The sequence below is a fragment of the Natator depressus genome, chromosome 2 (genome assembly GCF_965152275.1).
Source record: "Natator depressus isolate rNatDep1 chromosome 2, rNatDep2.hap1, whole genome shotgun sequence".
Taxonomy (NCBI): Eukaryota; Metazoa; Chordata; order Testudines; family Cheloniidae; genus Natator; species Natator depressus.
In genome coordinates, this window is record NC_134235.1 from 144,811,187 (window position 1) to 144,827,409 (window position 16,223).

The 16,223-nt window shown below is 42.8% G+C and overlaps 1 protein-coding gene across 1 annotated transcript in view; it reads left to right on the top strand.

Annotated features, from left to right (window-relative positions):
- Positions 1-15,787, top strand: part of NDUFS6 (NADH:ubiquinone oxidoreductase subunit S6) — a 32,231-nt gene extending 16,444 nt beyond the window's left edge. Inside the window, exons 3-4 of the mRNA XM_074945090.1 lie at positions 12,931-13,053; positions 15,625-15,787. Of these exons, the coding sequence (XP_074801191.1) occupies positions 12,931-13,053; positions 15,625-15,693 (192 nt within the window). The 3' untranslated portion in view covers positions 15,694-15,787. The remainder of the gene's footprint in view (positions 1-12,930; positions 13,054-15,624) is intronic.
- Positions 15,788-16,223: the final 436 nt, after the last annotated feature.

Sequence of the window (16,223 nt, forward strand, 5' to 3'; positions counted from 1 at the left end):
AGCAGGACCAATCCCCAACTAAGTCATCTCAGCCAGGGATTTGTCAAGCCTGATTTTAAAAACCTCAAAGAAAGGACGTTCCACCACCTCCCAAGATAACACATTCCAGTGCTTCACCACCCTCCTCATGAAAAAGTTTTTCCCAATATCCAACCTAAACCTCCTACACTGCAGCTTGAGACCATTACTCCTTTTTCTGTCATCTGCTACCACTGAGAACAGTATAGATCCATCCTCTTTGTGACCCCCTTTTAGGTAGTTGAAAGGAGCTATCAAATCGCCCCTCATTCTTCTCTTCCACAGACTAAACAATCCCAGTTCCCTCAGCCTCTCCTCATAACTCATGTGTTCCAGTCCCCTAATCATTTTTGTTGCCCTCCGCTGGACTCTTTCCAATTTTTCCATATCCTTCTTGTAGTGTGGGGCCCAAAACTGGACACAGTACTCCAGATGAGGCCTCACCAATGTCGAATAGAGGGGAACGATCATGTCCCTCAGTCTGCTGGCAATGCCCCTACTTATACAGCCCAAAATGCCATTGGCCTTCTTGGCAACAAGGGCACACTGTTGACTCATATCCAGCTTCTCGTCCACTGTAACCCCTAGGTCCTTTTCTGCAGAACTGCTGCCTAGCCATTCGGTCCCTAGTCTGTAGCGGTGCATGGGATTCTTCCGTCCTAAGTGCAGGACTCTGCACTTTTCCTTGTTGAACCTCATCAGATTTATTTTGGCCCAATCCTCCCATTTGTCTAGGTCCCTCTGTATCCTATCCCTACCCTCCAGTGTATCTACCACTCCTCCCAGTTTAGTGTCATCTGAAACCATATTGAGGGTGAAATCCACGCCATCCTCTAGATCATTAATGAAGATATTGAACAAAACCAGCCCGAGGACTGACCCCTTGGGCACTCCGCTTGATATCGGATGCCAACTAGACATGGAGCCATTGATCACTACCCGTTCAGCCCAACGATCTAGCCAACTTTCTCTCCACCTTATAGTCCATTCATCCAGCCCATACTTCTTTAACTTGCTGGCAAGAATACTGTGGGAGACCGTGTCAAAAGCTTTGCTAAAGTCAAGGAATAACATGTCCACTGCTTTCCCCTCATCCACAGAGCCAATTATCTCATCATAGAAGGCAATTAGATTAGTTAGGCATGACTTGCCCTTGGTGAATCCATGCTGACTGTTCCTGATCACTTTCCTCTCCTCTAAGTGCTTCAGAATTGATTTCTTGAGGACCTGCTCCATGATTTTTCCAGGGTCTGAGGTGAGGCTGATTGGCCTGTGGTTCCCTGGATCCTCCTCCTTCCCTTTTTTAAAGATGGGCACTACATTAGCCTTTTTCCAGTCGTCTGGGACCTCTTCTGATCGCCATGTGTTTTCAAAGATAATGGCCAATGGCTCTGCAATCACATCTGCCAACTCCTTTAGCACTCTTGGATGCAGCGCATCCGGCCCCATGGACTTGTGCTCGTCCAGCTTTTCTAAATAGTCCCGAACCACTTCTTTCTCCAGAGAGGGTTGGTCACCTCCTCCCCATGCTGTGCTGCCCAATGCAGTAATCTGGGAGCTGACCTTGTTCGTGAAGACAGAGGCACAAAAAGCATTGAGTACATTAGCTTTTTCTACATCCTCTGTCACTAGGTTGCCTCCCTCATTCAGTAAGGGGCCCACAGTTTCCTTGGCTTTCTTCTTGTTGCTAACATACCTGAAGAAACCCTTCTTGTTACTCTTAACATCTCTTGCTAGCTGCAACTCCAGGTGTGATTTGGCCTTCCTGATTTCACTCCTGCATGCTTGAGCAATATTTTTATACTCATCCCTGGTCATTTCTCCAATCTTCCACTTCTTGTAAGCTTCTTTTTTGTGTTGAAGATCAGCAAGGATTTGACTGTTAAGCCAAACTGATCGCCTGCCATATTTACTATTCTTTCTACACATCAGGATGGTTTGTTCCTGTAACCTCAATAAGGATTCTTTAAAATACAGCCAGCTCTCCTGGACTCCTTTCCCCCTCATGTTATTCTCCCAGGAGATGCTGTCCATCAGTTCCCTGAGGGAGTCAAAGTCTGCTTTTCTGAAGTCCAGGGTCCATATTCTGCTGCTGACCTTTCTTCCTTGTGTCAGGATCCTGAACTCGACCATCTTATGGTAACTGCCTCCCAGGTTCCCATCCCCTTTTGCTTCCCCTACTAATTCTTCCCGGTTTGTGAGCAGCTGGTCAAGAAGAGCTCTGGCAGGTCAAGAAGAGTTTCCAGGCAGAACAGTTCCCTGCCTTCACTGTGTTATTCATAGCAAAGGACAGTCTCTGTCTAAGCAGGTCTGCTTGCTTCTCTCCTCAGACGGTAACCAGTATAATTGCCCCAGTTATGTTACCTCACCACTTTTCTTAAGCAAACATATTTTATTCTATGATAAAAGCAATACAGAGAAAGCATAGAAGAACCACCATGCATACTAATAAGCTTACCAGACATCACCTCAACTGCAACACGGGCTCTGGTAGGAGCAATACTTCAGCCATGGTTTTAAGTTAATCAAACCCTTTGCTCTGAACAGGAATAACCCATGGCTCATTTATCCAGTTTGGCTGTTTGAAGAGACAGTGAAGAGGTCATTAGCCAGGCAATGGGTTCCTGCTGAAAGTACAGTTTCAGTAGGATGGATTTGAGGTGGGTCATTTGCATTTTCTCCCCTCCCCCCACCACCTAAATATTTTCTAGGAAATGCATTTTACAAGTATTGTCCCAAAAGTCCTTTGAAGTGCCTAAGATCTCCCACAAATTGCATTAGTCCTATTTTTCTGCTAAAGAATTTCCATGCAATTCCCACAATAGTACACAAACCTTTGCATTTTCAATACAATGGACTGCTAAAATACTTACACTTAATTCACTAAGGTTTGTCCGGTATTTTACAGGACATTGTCATATCTGTCTTACTGTTTAAACAACAAACTATGTACCCTAGCTTCAAGTTGCCCAAGAGTAGTGCTAGTGTAACGTAGGAAGCCTATGTGAGAGAACATGAGCTGTACTATATTAGATTCTGCCTCTTGAACACACAAGGGACAGAATGTGTGTGTGTGTGTGGGGGGGGGGCATTATCCTTATTCTGCTGCTGCCTTAAGGGAGGAAAAGAGATTGAGGTTAGAGTTTCAATCCGAACTCTACATTTCCCACCTTCTGAGTGCCTGGTTGGCTTTTCAGTATGAATGTTGTAAATTAAGAGGTACATATAATTCATTTAGTAAGCATAAGAAGCAATTAATTAATGCAATTAAACTAGGAAAGTGGGAAAAATTGAAATATACAGCAAGGGCAAGTGTAACTGAGATCAGTTGCTTTACTTCTCCATGTCTGTCAGGTTTAAAATATCATTACAGGGAATTATAATAAGTCATTCATAGCAACATACTAACCTAACTCATAGTTGTAGCACTGTGTGCATCAGAACAGCACCCTGAAACCCCCATATTCACCACTGTCATAGAATTATATATTTTTGGACAAAGTATGCCTTGTGAGGTATCATTTTAAAAGTTTTGATCTGTTGAACATACAGTCCAACAGGACAATAATATGCTATCATGGTATGTGAAGTTATGAAGTTTTGCTATATGTTGTGAGGTTGGGAACACCCACAACCAGCCTTTCAGGTACAACAGTGGAGCAGCCAGACGTGCTAATGGCCCTTTAAAGAGAATCCACACTCACAATGACTATCATAGGAACTGTATACAATGGAGACTTCTCAGGCCTTGGCTACACTTGCAAGTTAGAGCGCATTAAATCAGCCCCGAGTGCCCTAACTCCTGAGGTGTCCACACTGGCAAGGCACATAGAGCGCCCAGACTCTGTGGCTGAAGCGCCCCTGGTAATCCACCTCCACGAGAAGCATAAAGCTTGCTGTGCCTCAGCTGGAGCACTGTGTTACCAGTGTGGACACCCTGGTCTATTAATGTGCTCTGATTGGCTTCCAGAAGTGTCCCACAATGCTTGTTCTAGCCACTCTGGTCATCACTCTGTTCCACAATGCCTGTTCTAGCCACTCTGGTCATCATATCTACTGCCCTGTCCTCAGGTGACCAACCGTCAGACCCGCCCTTTAAATTCTCTGGGAATTTTGAAATTCCCTTCCTGTTTGCTCAGCAAGGCGTGTAGTGCTCTCAGCACATGTTTCCAGGTGACCATGCCTCCATGCGCCAGGCGATCCCCAGTATGGAGCAATGGCGAGGTGCTGAACCTCATCAGTGTTTGGTGGAAGGAAGCTGTCCAGTCCCAGCTGCACTCCAGCCGTAGGAATTATGATACCTACGGGCAGATATCAAGGGCCATGATAGAAAGGGGTCATGACCAGGACGCAGTGCAGTGCAGGGTTAAAGGGAAGGAGCTGTGGACTGCTTACCACAAAGCGTGGGAGGCAAACTGCCGCTCTGGCGCTGCCCCCACAAACTGCCGTTTCTACAAAGAGCTGGACGTGATACTTGGGGGCAACCCCACCTTCACTCTGAAGAACACCATGGAGGCTTCAGAGGCCGTAGCAGCCCAGAGTTCAACAAGGCAGGAGGAGGAAAGTGGGAGCGAGGGTGCTGAGGAGGAGGGGGGCCCAGAGCCAAAGGACGGCCCGGCATCCCTAGATGCATGCAGCCAGGAGCTGTTGTCAAGCCAGGAGGAAGGTAGCCAGTCGCAGTGGACAGTGCTTGGGGAAGAACAAACATCAGAGGAAGTGCCCGGTAAGCGGCTTTTATTTTGCGAAGGTAGTTGTTCGGTGCCGTCTCTTGGGGCGAGGAGGGTTGCAGAAAAAAGAGGAGGGCTGTCTAGATGTGGAATAGGGCGTTGATGTGCTCGCTCACATCGTGGTAATCGGCCTCCGTGATCTCTTCAAAGATCTCATGCAGAAGCTGGGCAATCCACTTGTGCAGGTTCCTTGACAGAGCTACTGTGCTCTTTGTCCCAGTAAGGCTAACATGTCCACGCCACTGTGCCATGAGGGGCGGGGGGACCCTTGCTGCACACAGGCAAGCGGCATAAGGGCCAGGGCGGAAGCTGCATTGTAGTAGAAGACCCTCCCTTGCTTCCCAGGTCACCCTTAGCAGCAAGATATCTTCCAGGACTAACTCATCCTGTGGAAAATGTGGGGACAGTGTTCAGTATAGGGGCCCCCTGCAGCTGTTGGCTCTCCCCAAGGCACAGAACCCCAGAGGACAGTATGGCCCTGTAACAATCAGTCCCCCTTGCTCCTGTGGTTACTCACCATTTTGGGGCTCCTGTGGGTTATGTGTACTCACTTTGGGATGGGCACTTTCTGCTATTCTGTACACTGTACTTGTCTTTAAGTATGGCCGAATCATTGCTCTGTCTAGTGTGAACAATGCTGCCTCTGTTAAGTGTTGCATTTTGGCTTTACAGATGCAACCTTGCGATTCCAGCCTCCTTGTTATCAATGGCCGAAAGACTGCAGAGAATCAGGAAGTGTCTGCAGAGAACCAAAGAGGACCTGCTGCATAAAGTCATGCAGCAGTCCCTTATTGAAAATCAAAAAGTACAGGAGTGGCGGGAGACTGAAAGGAGGCTCCACCAGCAGAATGCAGATCGCCGGCACCAAAGCACGGAGCGGCTCCTAAGCATTATGGAGCGCCAAGCGGACTCGATGCAGGCGCTCATAGCACTGCAGATAGAGCAGATCCGCGCCCGCCCCCGCAGCCCTTGTCCCAAAACTCTTTCCCTTGTACCCCCATGTCACTGCTAACCCACTTCCCCCAACATCCGGTTTCTTATCCCCACCAGCTGTCTCCAAGACCTGTAGCTTCACCACCCAGTCCTGCAAACTATGACACTTACCCACTGCACTCAACCCCCATCACCATGCATTTTAGCCAGCCTGAAGTGCAGCACTCATTGCACAGCACTCCAGACAGGAAGGCTGAGTATGATAACAGGACATATGCAAATCTGTGATTGTCCCGTTCTCCACCCTGCCCCCTTCCCTACTTCCACATAGCACAGATATATCATACCCTTTCTGTTTCTCCAGCAGTTGTCTTTTTAATAAATGAATTTTTTTGACTTTGAAAACATTCTTTATTGCATTAAGTAAAGGATACCATAGTCCAGGAAAGCAACAGCACTGCAAGTCAGTGCATCATATGTAGCAAACACAGATGCCTGCTAACATTGGAACCACTGCACTTCACTACTGTGCAGGGCACCAAACATTAGTGGTGGCTTTCAGCATTGAATTGCTCCCTCAAGGCATCCCTAATCCTTGCAGCCCTGTGCAGGGTCCCTCTAATAGCCCTGGTCTCTGGCTGTTCAAATTCAGCCTTCAGGTGTTGAACCTCCGTGGTCCATGCCTGAGTGAAGCTTTCACCCTTCCCTTCATAAATGTTATGGAGGGTACAGCACGCGGCTATAACCATGCGGATGTCGTCATTGGCCAGGTCCAGCTTCCCATACAGACAGTGCCAGCAGCCCTTTAAACGGCAAAAAGCACACTCAACAGTCATTCTGCACTGACTCAGCCTGTTGTTGAACCGCTCCTTGCTGCTGTCAAGGCTCCCTGTGTAGGGTTTCATGAGCCATGGCATTAAAGGGTAAGCGGGGTCTCCAAGGATCACTATGGGCATTTTGACTTCCCCTATGGTGATCTTCTGATCTGGGAAGAAAGTCCCGGCTTGCAGCTTCCTGAACAGGCCTGTGTTCTAAAAGATGCGTGTGTCGTGCACCTTTCCAGACCAGCCTGCATTAATGTCCATGAAATGCCCACGGTGATCCACAAGCGCCTGGAGAACCATTGAGAAATACCCCTTCCAATTTATGTACAATTTATGTACAGGTCGTCTGGTGCCAGAATTGGAATATGTGTCCCATCTGTTGCTCCTCTGCAGTTAAGGAAACCCATTTGTTCAAAGCCAGCCACAATGTCATGCATGTTGTCCAGAGTCATGGTTCTTTTGAGCACGATGCGATTAATGGCCCTGCAAACTTGCATCAACATGATTCCAGCGGTCGACTTTCCCACTCCAAACTGGTTACCAACGGATCGGTAGCTGTCTGGAGTTGCCAGCTTCCAGATTGCAATAGCCACCCGCTTCTCCACCATCAGGGCAGCTCTCAATCTTGTGTCCTTGCACGACGGGGTGGAGGCAAGCTCAGCACACAGTCCCCTGAAAGTGGCTTTCCTCATCCAAAAGTTCTGCAGCCACTGCTCATCATCCCAGACTTACATGACGATGTGCTCTCACCACTCAGTGCTTGTTTCCTGAGCCCAAATGTGGTATTCCACTGTGGTGAGCATGTCCGTGAATGCTACAAGCAATCTTTTGTTGTATGCGTTATGTGAGTCAACATCATCGTCAGAGCCCTCACTGTCAGTTTTTTAGCTTAAGGAGTAATTCTACTGCAATTCGTGACGTGCTCACAAGACCCATCAGCATATTCCTCACAAGTTCAGGATCCATTCCCGCAGACTGGAAGGGAAGCCAGAGTGCGCTGTACAAAAACCCTTGAAAGATGGCGCCAAATGTGGATGGAAGCGCTGGGATGCAAAGCGATGCATCTCGGGGCATTGGGACAGGACCCAGGATGCCCTGCACCCCTCTCCCCCTTCCCACAAGCCACAGTGCCAGAATGGGAAGATGTGCTCTGTGGGATAGCTGCCCGTAATGCCCCTCTCCCAGTGCTGCTGCAACTGTCACAAATGTGGTCACGCCACTGTGCTTGTAGCTGACAGTGTGAGCACACGGCAGTGCTTTTCCTGCTGCGGTCTCTGAGGGCTGGTTTAACTGTTGGCGCTCTACATCTGCAAGTGTAGCCATGCCCTCAGAGAGAGCACGTAGACAATGGAGAATGCTTGACCAATGAGGGTGGACCCATATGAGGAGCAAAGATCTTTCCAGCAAGCTGGAAGAATCTGTAAAAGAGGGGAAGTGACCTCATCACTTGGCCTCACTCCCCCCACAACTGAACACTTAGAAACACATCTAGAGGACAAAGACTGAAAGGGGGAAGGTGGTCCCGAGCTGGAGGGGAATTCCAGCCTGTGTATTGTAGCTCTTTTAACTGGCTTGCACCATCTATCAGGATGAGATACTGCTTGATTCAAATCCTGTTTAGTTTATAAAACTTAACTGTGTGCTTATTTTTATTTATTTATTTTTTATTTTTGGTAACCATCACTGTCCTTTATGCCTACCACCTATAATCACTTAAAATCTATCTGTAGTTAGTAAACCTGTTTTATATTTTTTGTATTTTGTTTGAAGTGCTTGGGAAACCTCAGCTCAGGAACAAAAAAACTGGTGCTGCATGTCCTCTCCACATTGAGAAGGGACGGACGGGTGATAAATGTATTCTGGTCAGGCTGGTACAGCTCAGGGGAATAAAGTTGGGGGGAATTGTTAATTCATGAGTGGCTGGGAGAAGGATTCATGTAACTCAACTGGGTGTGTCCCTGCCTGTGAATGTCTTTGTTAAATGCAGTACCTATCAGAGGTTTGCAAGCTTGTCACAGCTACACAGGGTGAGAAGTAATCCAGGTTGGTGGGACAGAGGGCTCCAAGTTTCAGGTGGCACCTGGGAAAACCCATCACAATAGTCCAAGCCAAAGAATATTAAAATTACAAAGTGAGGAACTCCACTGGTAGTAAATCTGAAATCAAGGTAGCCTTGTAACCTTAATTCTCCCCATCCCATGCATGTGCATTATGTTACTGTCCTTAATTACTTGATTGCTTATTATTTTTCCATATGCTCCATGCAGGTTGAACAGTACATGAGGCATAGTTGTGTAGTGCATGAGGCAGAGGTTCCCTTGGCAAAGGAAATTGTTGGGCATTGACTAAATCTTGGGAGAGAGATGGGTTCTATTCCTGCCTTTGCATCAGCTATACTTCAGAGCCATATCTCCTTCTGTGCTCCCTGTCACGTATTATATGGAAGGAGGCGGACTTCTTCCATGCACACTTTCACAATTACCTAAGTCCTCCCACATTAACTGAAGTTCCACCCAACTTGTGAATACATGCATAATGCCAATGAGATTCTGAGGCACTGGCTCAGCAAAGATTCTGTATTTATGATGATTTGATCATTTTAAAGTTTTGTATTTTGAAATACAATCTCTAATTTTTGCACATGTGTATTTTTAGATAAATAGCTAAAACTTGGTTCAAAATGGAAATTATTGATTAACATCTTTAGCTACCAAAAATTCAGTCTGGATAATTGATTTGATTAATGCAAGATTGGAAAAGTAATGTAGCTAAAGAATTTAAATCCTAGGTGAAAGACATAATTTGGTGGCAGGGAATCTGTTATATGTTGCCATATGCCAGAACTGTAAAGTAACTACTTTTAGGTCTTCAGGATTCACCTAATATAAATATACATACCTTTATGCTTATATTCTCCATGAGTAGCTGCATTTTTCAAAACCAATCAAATTGCACGTTTTGTATAAAACTTGCGAAAATACGCACACAGCAGAAACTGCCTCTTTTGATTGACATTGCAGAATATTTTATACTCTTGTGTATAAAAAACTGATTTTTTAAAAAATACCCAGCTTTTCTAGTAAAGTAGATGCCAGCATCACACAGGCATGTATTAACTAAGGTTATTCTTTTGGGAAAAGTGGTATGTTAGTCTGTGTCCAAGCCCTAAAGGGAAAACGATGTGTATATTCTTCATTGACAATACGGATCAATTAAAAACTGCTAGAATAACTTTAAGTTTCTCCACGTTTGTATTTTAATTGAATACAATAAGCTGTACTTTAATAGCTGTTAAAGTTAGTGTTCAATACTTACCGATATTCTCCAGATATTTTTTCTAGACTTTCTCCCATTTGGTCTGTGAGATCAAAGTTAAAGCCTGTTTGCTGTTCAGGAGATACTGTGTGTATAAAAATATGAATTAATTGTGTTGAATTCTACATTTGCTCATTTGAACTTATTAAAGTTAGTGAATGTTGTATTCACATTTGAGGGCAGAATTTGTTCCTTAGCATAAAAGCAGAGTTCACGCTCTTAGTTAGAAGTGTGTGTAATCAAAGGTAAGTGGGCTGAGTCTTTGAAGAGTACAGGTGAGTTGCATCATACGCGCATTTAACTTATGTGAATTCAACTATATGCACTTGGCAAAAAAAAATAAAATAAAAAAAATAACAAGATACCTGTAAATAGTGCGGGTGATTCCGCCCACCATTCCACTCAATGAGCGTATGCCCTGGAGTGAGCATGAGATGGGAGACTTAAATCTGCTGTTCCCTCAGGTTTTAGTTCCCACGTGCCTCTCATAGTGTGAGCATCTCGCCGTGCTGAGTGTGAGTCTAGTGTTTAAAGATACTGTACGTATTTTTTGTACAACATGGCCCCTAAATGCAAGCCAACTACTTCATCTGGTGCTCAACCGAAGAAACAGCGATCTGTTCCAACACTGGAGGAAAAACTGGCTGTGTTGGATTATTGAGAGATGGTATGTTGGTGTCCAACATGGTGCGTAAATATGGCCACAACAAATCTTGCATCCATGCCATCAAGATTAGAGAGAGAGAAATTCATCAAGCCGTGGCATCAGGTGCTCCAGTAACTGCTAAGGTGATGAGCCAGGTGTGTGATGAGACTTTAGTGAAGACTGAAAAGGCATTAAACTTATGGCTGGAAGACATGAACTGTAAACATCTGCCTATCGATGGCAACATGTTGCAAGAAAAGGCTCTTAGCCTCTACGCACTGTTCAAACCTCCCGCCGAAGAGGGACAGCCTTCTGATGAGAAGGAATTAAAGCCAGCCAAGGTTGGCTTAACAGTTTTAGGAACCTCTTTAACCTCAAAAACATTCAAACTACGGGTGAAGCTGCATCTGCCAAAGAAGAGGCAGCAAAAGCCTACCCCGAACAATTAAAGAAAATCATAGAAGAAAAGGGCTATCTTCCGGAACAAGTTTTTAATGCTGACGAGACTGGACTCTTTGAAAAAAAAATGCCAAACTGCACTTACACTTCGAAATCAGAAAGACCAGCCCCTGGCTTCAAAGCAACTAAAGACCATGTGACTGTGTTGTTTTGTGGCAATGCGGCTGGGCATTTAATAAAGCTGGACTTGCTCTACAGGGCTGCCCCGTGCCCTAAAAGGCAAGAACAAAAATCTCCTGCCTATGTTCTGGCAATCAAATAAAAAAGCTTGGGTGACGGCAGCATTATTTTTGGATTATTCCACAAGTGTTTCATTCCAGAGGTCAAGCGGTAACTCGAAGAGAAAGGACTTGACTTTGAAGTTTTTTTTAAAGGGTTAGGGTAAACGATGCTCCTAGGCACCCTGCGGCACTCCGGTTTGCGCATAACGATGTTGAAGTTGTCTTTCTCCCCACCCACAATACTGCTTCCAACCTCTCGACCAAGGTGTGATTCGCTGTTTCAAGGCCACGTACATGAGGCTTACATTCTCATGGATGCTGATCCCAATCTTAATGTGATGGAGTGTTGGAAGTCCTTTAACATTGCCGATTGCATCACTTATATAAACAGGCAATGGAGTCAATCAAACCTGAAACAGTCAATGCATGTTGGCGAAACCTATGGAAAGAATGTGTGAATGATTTTAAGGGTTTCCCGACCATTGACAAAAAAGTGAAACACATTGTTCAGGTGGCCAGGCAAGTGGGTGGTGATTGCTTCGTCGACATCCTTGAGGAAGAAATTGAAGAATTAATTGAGGGCCATAGAGAAACATGGACTAACGAAGAGTTAGAGGAACTGATAAAATTGTCTACAGAAGACGAAGATGATGACGACGAACAGGAAGAGCCAGCAAGTTGGAATCTTCAAAAATTTGCTGAAGCGTTCCAAGCAGCGAAACACTTGAATGATTTAATTTCTGAATACGATCCCTCTATGGCACGGGGCCTCAAAATCACATGTAGTATTACAGATAATTTGAGACCGTATCAAAAAAAGTTTGAGCAGCTCAAGAGACAACAGCGACATTTGCTGATCACCATGTTTTTCAAGGAAAAACAACCAGCAGGAGATGAGCCTATGCAATAACTTCTCGAGCTGAACCAGAGCCAGCCACTTCATCTACGACTTGCTCTCCGTCACCCAAGCTCTCCGTCACCTCCCTCTTCTGGATCGACATCAAGCCCTGATGACCCCCTGTAATTACCCCCTATAATTAAAAATACAGTAGTGTAAAATTATATTTTGCATCTGTACTCTTTATTATATACTGTACATTACTGTATCCATTATACATTTATATATATTACTGTACAGGGTTGTATACACAAAACCATGTACAGTATACTGTACTTTATGGGCGATTTAAGGGATTTGCAAGGGTAATTTTGACTATATGCGATTTTCGCCTTGCCCGTTGACTTTAGAACCTAACCCCCACGTAAGATGCGACTCCACTATGTACACAGTGGATTTGGGAAAGCCTGGACAGATAGGTTTGTGACCATATTTGAATGCAGTTGAATAGATCTAAAGTTATTTTTGAACTCTGTTTGCTTCAAGTTGAGGTAATTATTATTTTAAATGTCTATGCGCTATTTATAAAATACAAAATTTCTGTTTCAGATATATTCTGTTAAAGGAGTTTCTGTGTACTTCAGAGTTCACTATAGTAAAAAATCCCAATGTTTTTCCTAACATGAAGAGGTTTAAACTGCTATTGTTCTACTAAAGGAAGGAAATTTACCCATAGTTTGGTAGAAATTAGATAAGCTTTGCTTAATATTTAGTATGTGATTTGTTCCCTTAAACAATACCTATCGTTATCTGTTCAATATTTAATAATGCTGCTTTTAAAAATTACTGCAGAATTTGGTTTCTGAGGGACTCAGATGGTGATCTTCTGAGTTGTATCTTTGTGCAGTGAACCTCAGGAAAAATCTTTTCTCTTGTTCTGTTATTGCAGGTGAATGAGACCTTTGCTATTGATTTAATAGCAGAGCAGCCTGTGAATAAAGTTGAAAGCCGAGTGATATCATGTGATGGTGGTGGTGGAGCTCTGGGACATCCTAAAGTGTACATAAATTTGGTAACAGAACTTTAATCTCCTCTTTTGCTATTCCCTGTATCACATGTAGTATATTTTATTTACTAATTTATTTATGGTAGGTAAAATCGCGCTCTCTTTTGATGTTTTGGCTTAGTGAGTTGGAAAGGAGGGAGTGACTGTCACTTTTATTATTTCTATAATAACATAGGTGAACATGGCACTCTAAACATATAAGGGTAAGGTTTTCTGCTCAGAAGACTTTACAGTCTTAAATGACTGAACATGACCCTCATCTCAAGTCCATTGAAATTAACAGGATTCTTTTTGTTAACATCTATAGGTTTTAGATTAGATCCGAGGAAGTGGAAGAAATGGCATGACCAAACAAAGGCATAGTGGAAAGTGAGCTAGGGAAAGATCAGCTAGGAACAAATAATGCCTTATAAACAAAAAGTAGGAACTTTCTTTGAGACATTTCTGTCCTGAATATCTATGCAGATTCATGATGATCTATTTTTCCAAGTAAGAGTTTTCTTAGATATGCTTTAATTTTTTTAAAAAATTCTGTTAGTTTCCTGCTTGTATAAAATGCTGGCTTGACAGTTTTGAGGATGAAAGTCCGTTATATATCCTAAGAGAGCGTGTGCAGTATGAACTTCCCCTCACTATCTTGCTGTTCATAAGTACTGACAGTTTCCGGGATGCTGCCCTACCAAAGCGTATCATTTTAGAGGAACCATCTCTATGTGTAAGTAGGATGTGATTATTGATGACCTGGTAGCATGCTGGGTGCTCGCCACACACACAAGACATGGTCCCTGATTAAGAGTTCACAATCTGAGTTTAAATAGTCATTCTCTATGTCCTCTTGGCCTCTGGCTGAGAGAACCATCAAGAACGCCTTCTTTTTTTTTTTTTTTTTTTTAAATTGGTGGTTTTATTTGGTGTCAACATCATTGTGATTTTTCCCAATATGGAAAAACCCCATACATTTCATGAAGAAAACACATGCTGTGATTCATTTTATAAGCATATTTATTACTCAGACATGGAAAGGCTCAATTATATCTAAAATTGAAAAGTTTGTGATTCTATAAATGAAACAAAATAATGGAATCCACAGTCTATAAGGCATATCTCTGAGATGTTTTTACCAACTAAATTGCTATTTTAGTTCCTAGCGCGTTGTGTAGCTTTGAACAAACTAATATGAGTATGCTGAAAACTTGCTAAATGGATGTGGAGCTGAATGGACAGAAGTGTAGATATTTTAATTCACAGTTCTGAATTAAGTTGTCTCTTCTTCTGTGACTTAACTTTCACAATTTCTCACTGTTTGTTTCAGTTCAGTGCAACAAATCACCTTTATAAATATGTATTTGGGTAGTAATCTGGATCTTTGGTTCTAATGGTGGAAGATTCTTTTAGTTTCTGTATTTTTCCTCTTTTTCTTCACTTGAAATATCTGACAGTGGATCTGAGAGTTAAATCCATCTGGAGGAAATGTCCAAGGCAAAGTGCTTCAGTCCCTTTTATTTAATTGCTAGTTAGGATAAAAGAAGATTGGAATGTTTTTCTCAAACTGAAGTCTTTGCCTGTCAGTTATTTTTGTGGCACAATCACTAATGGATTTATGCCATTTGTGGGGGCTGTTAAAGATGAGTGGAGACTGCTCCTGAATGAACTTGATGTTGACGAACAGCTGGAATGCCAGTGACAAGTGCTTAGCTCTTATGGTAGCTTATGTTTGAGGATGAGAAATGCATGAAAATGTCTTGCTGGCAGAATCAGTCAAACTCTGTGTTCTATGGTCTGAGTTCAGTAAACAAACTAATTCTATGGTACTTTGGATCTAAAAAACCAAACAAATAAATTTTCTGCACTTTGAGATGAGCTCTCAAGGTCCTTTCCAGTTCTGTGATTCTACAAATGCTTTTTATATTGTTACTTAACAACTCTTGGCTATATTTGCCTGGACTTTTCATAGTAATCTTATTCTTCCTCCAGAGTTCCCCCTTTAGGATATCCCTCAGAAGTCAGCCTCTGAACTTTCCTTCTCTTTGTCAGCTACACTATAGGACTGTTCAATTGCCTGAACTCCTAGTGTAGACATGTCTTAAGAGAGTTACTCTCTACTATTTTGAATAATCAACATATAATGTTTGTTAATTCCAATCAGTGACATCTGTGCAAACCCAGTGAAGTTACTTTTTGAGGTAACTTTGCAACTTGTGGGGTTGCATAGGTGTCAGAGGGTCCAGTTTGGCTTGAGAAACCTTTTACTGTTCTTATACTAATTTTCAGATCCCACTTTGCGCTTATAGAGCTGCCATTTTTAAAAGGAGGAGAGAAATACCTTGGAAACTGGGCATGATATGGAAGTCAAACATGACCCTTTCACTGCCACTTCTAGTCAATTTTCAGTGTAGGTACCACAATTGAAATATGTAAAGTTAACTACATTTTAATCAGGATGTTAGTCATTTTAGGAAAAAGATAGGTAAATATGCAGGTAATTTAGTGAAGTGCAATTTTTAAAATGTACAATAGTAAAATAAAATTGTATTTGGCAAGTCTTATATTTTTTATTGAGATCTCTTCTTTTTGCAGGACAAAGATACAAAAACTGGAACATGTGGTTACTGTGGACTTCAGTTTAAACAGAAACATCACCACTGAAAGATCATCCCTTCATGCCCTGCAGAATTCTGTCAGTATTTCAATGTTAAAATATTGACAATAAAAGAAATTTAAAAGCTCAAAGCCTTTTTATTTGTTTAAAAAAATATCTTTCACGAATGGAGTTTCCATAGCTTAAAATTTGAAAAACTAAGGGCTTCTGTACAGGGTGATGCACAGTAAAGTTTCCCTAGTGTTCTTTAATGTAGTGTACAGTACTGTGTTAAGGCACACTAGAGAACTTTTAGTGTGCACCAGCAGAGTCTAAACCATGGGTAGACTGTGGGCCAAACCTAGATCACCAGACGCTTTTTAACAGACCCCAAAATCTTTTTTTTTACCTATTAATAGTATTATTGTTGTGTTTTTCTTTATTTTCTCTGGAACCTGGACAAACTTCTAGGGCTGTCAAGTGATTAAAAAGTTAATCGTGATTAATTGCACTGTTAAACAATAATAGAATACCATTTAATTATTTTTGGATGTTTTCTACATTTTCTAAAATATTGATTTCAATTACAACACAGAAT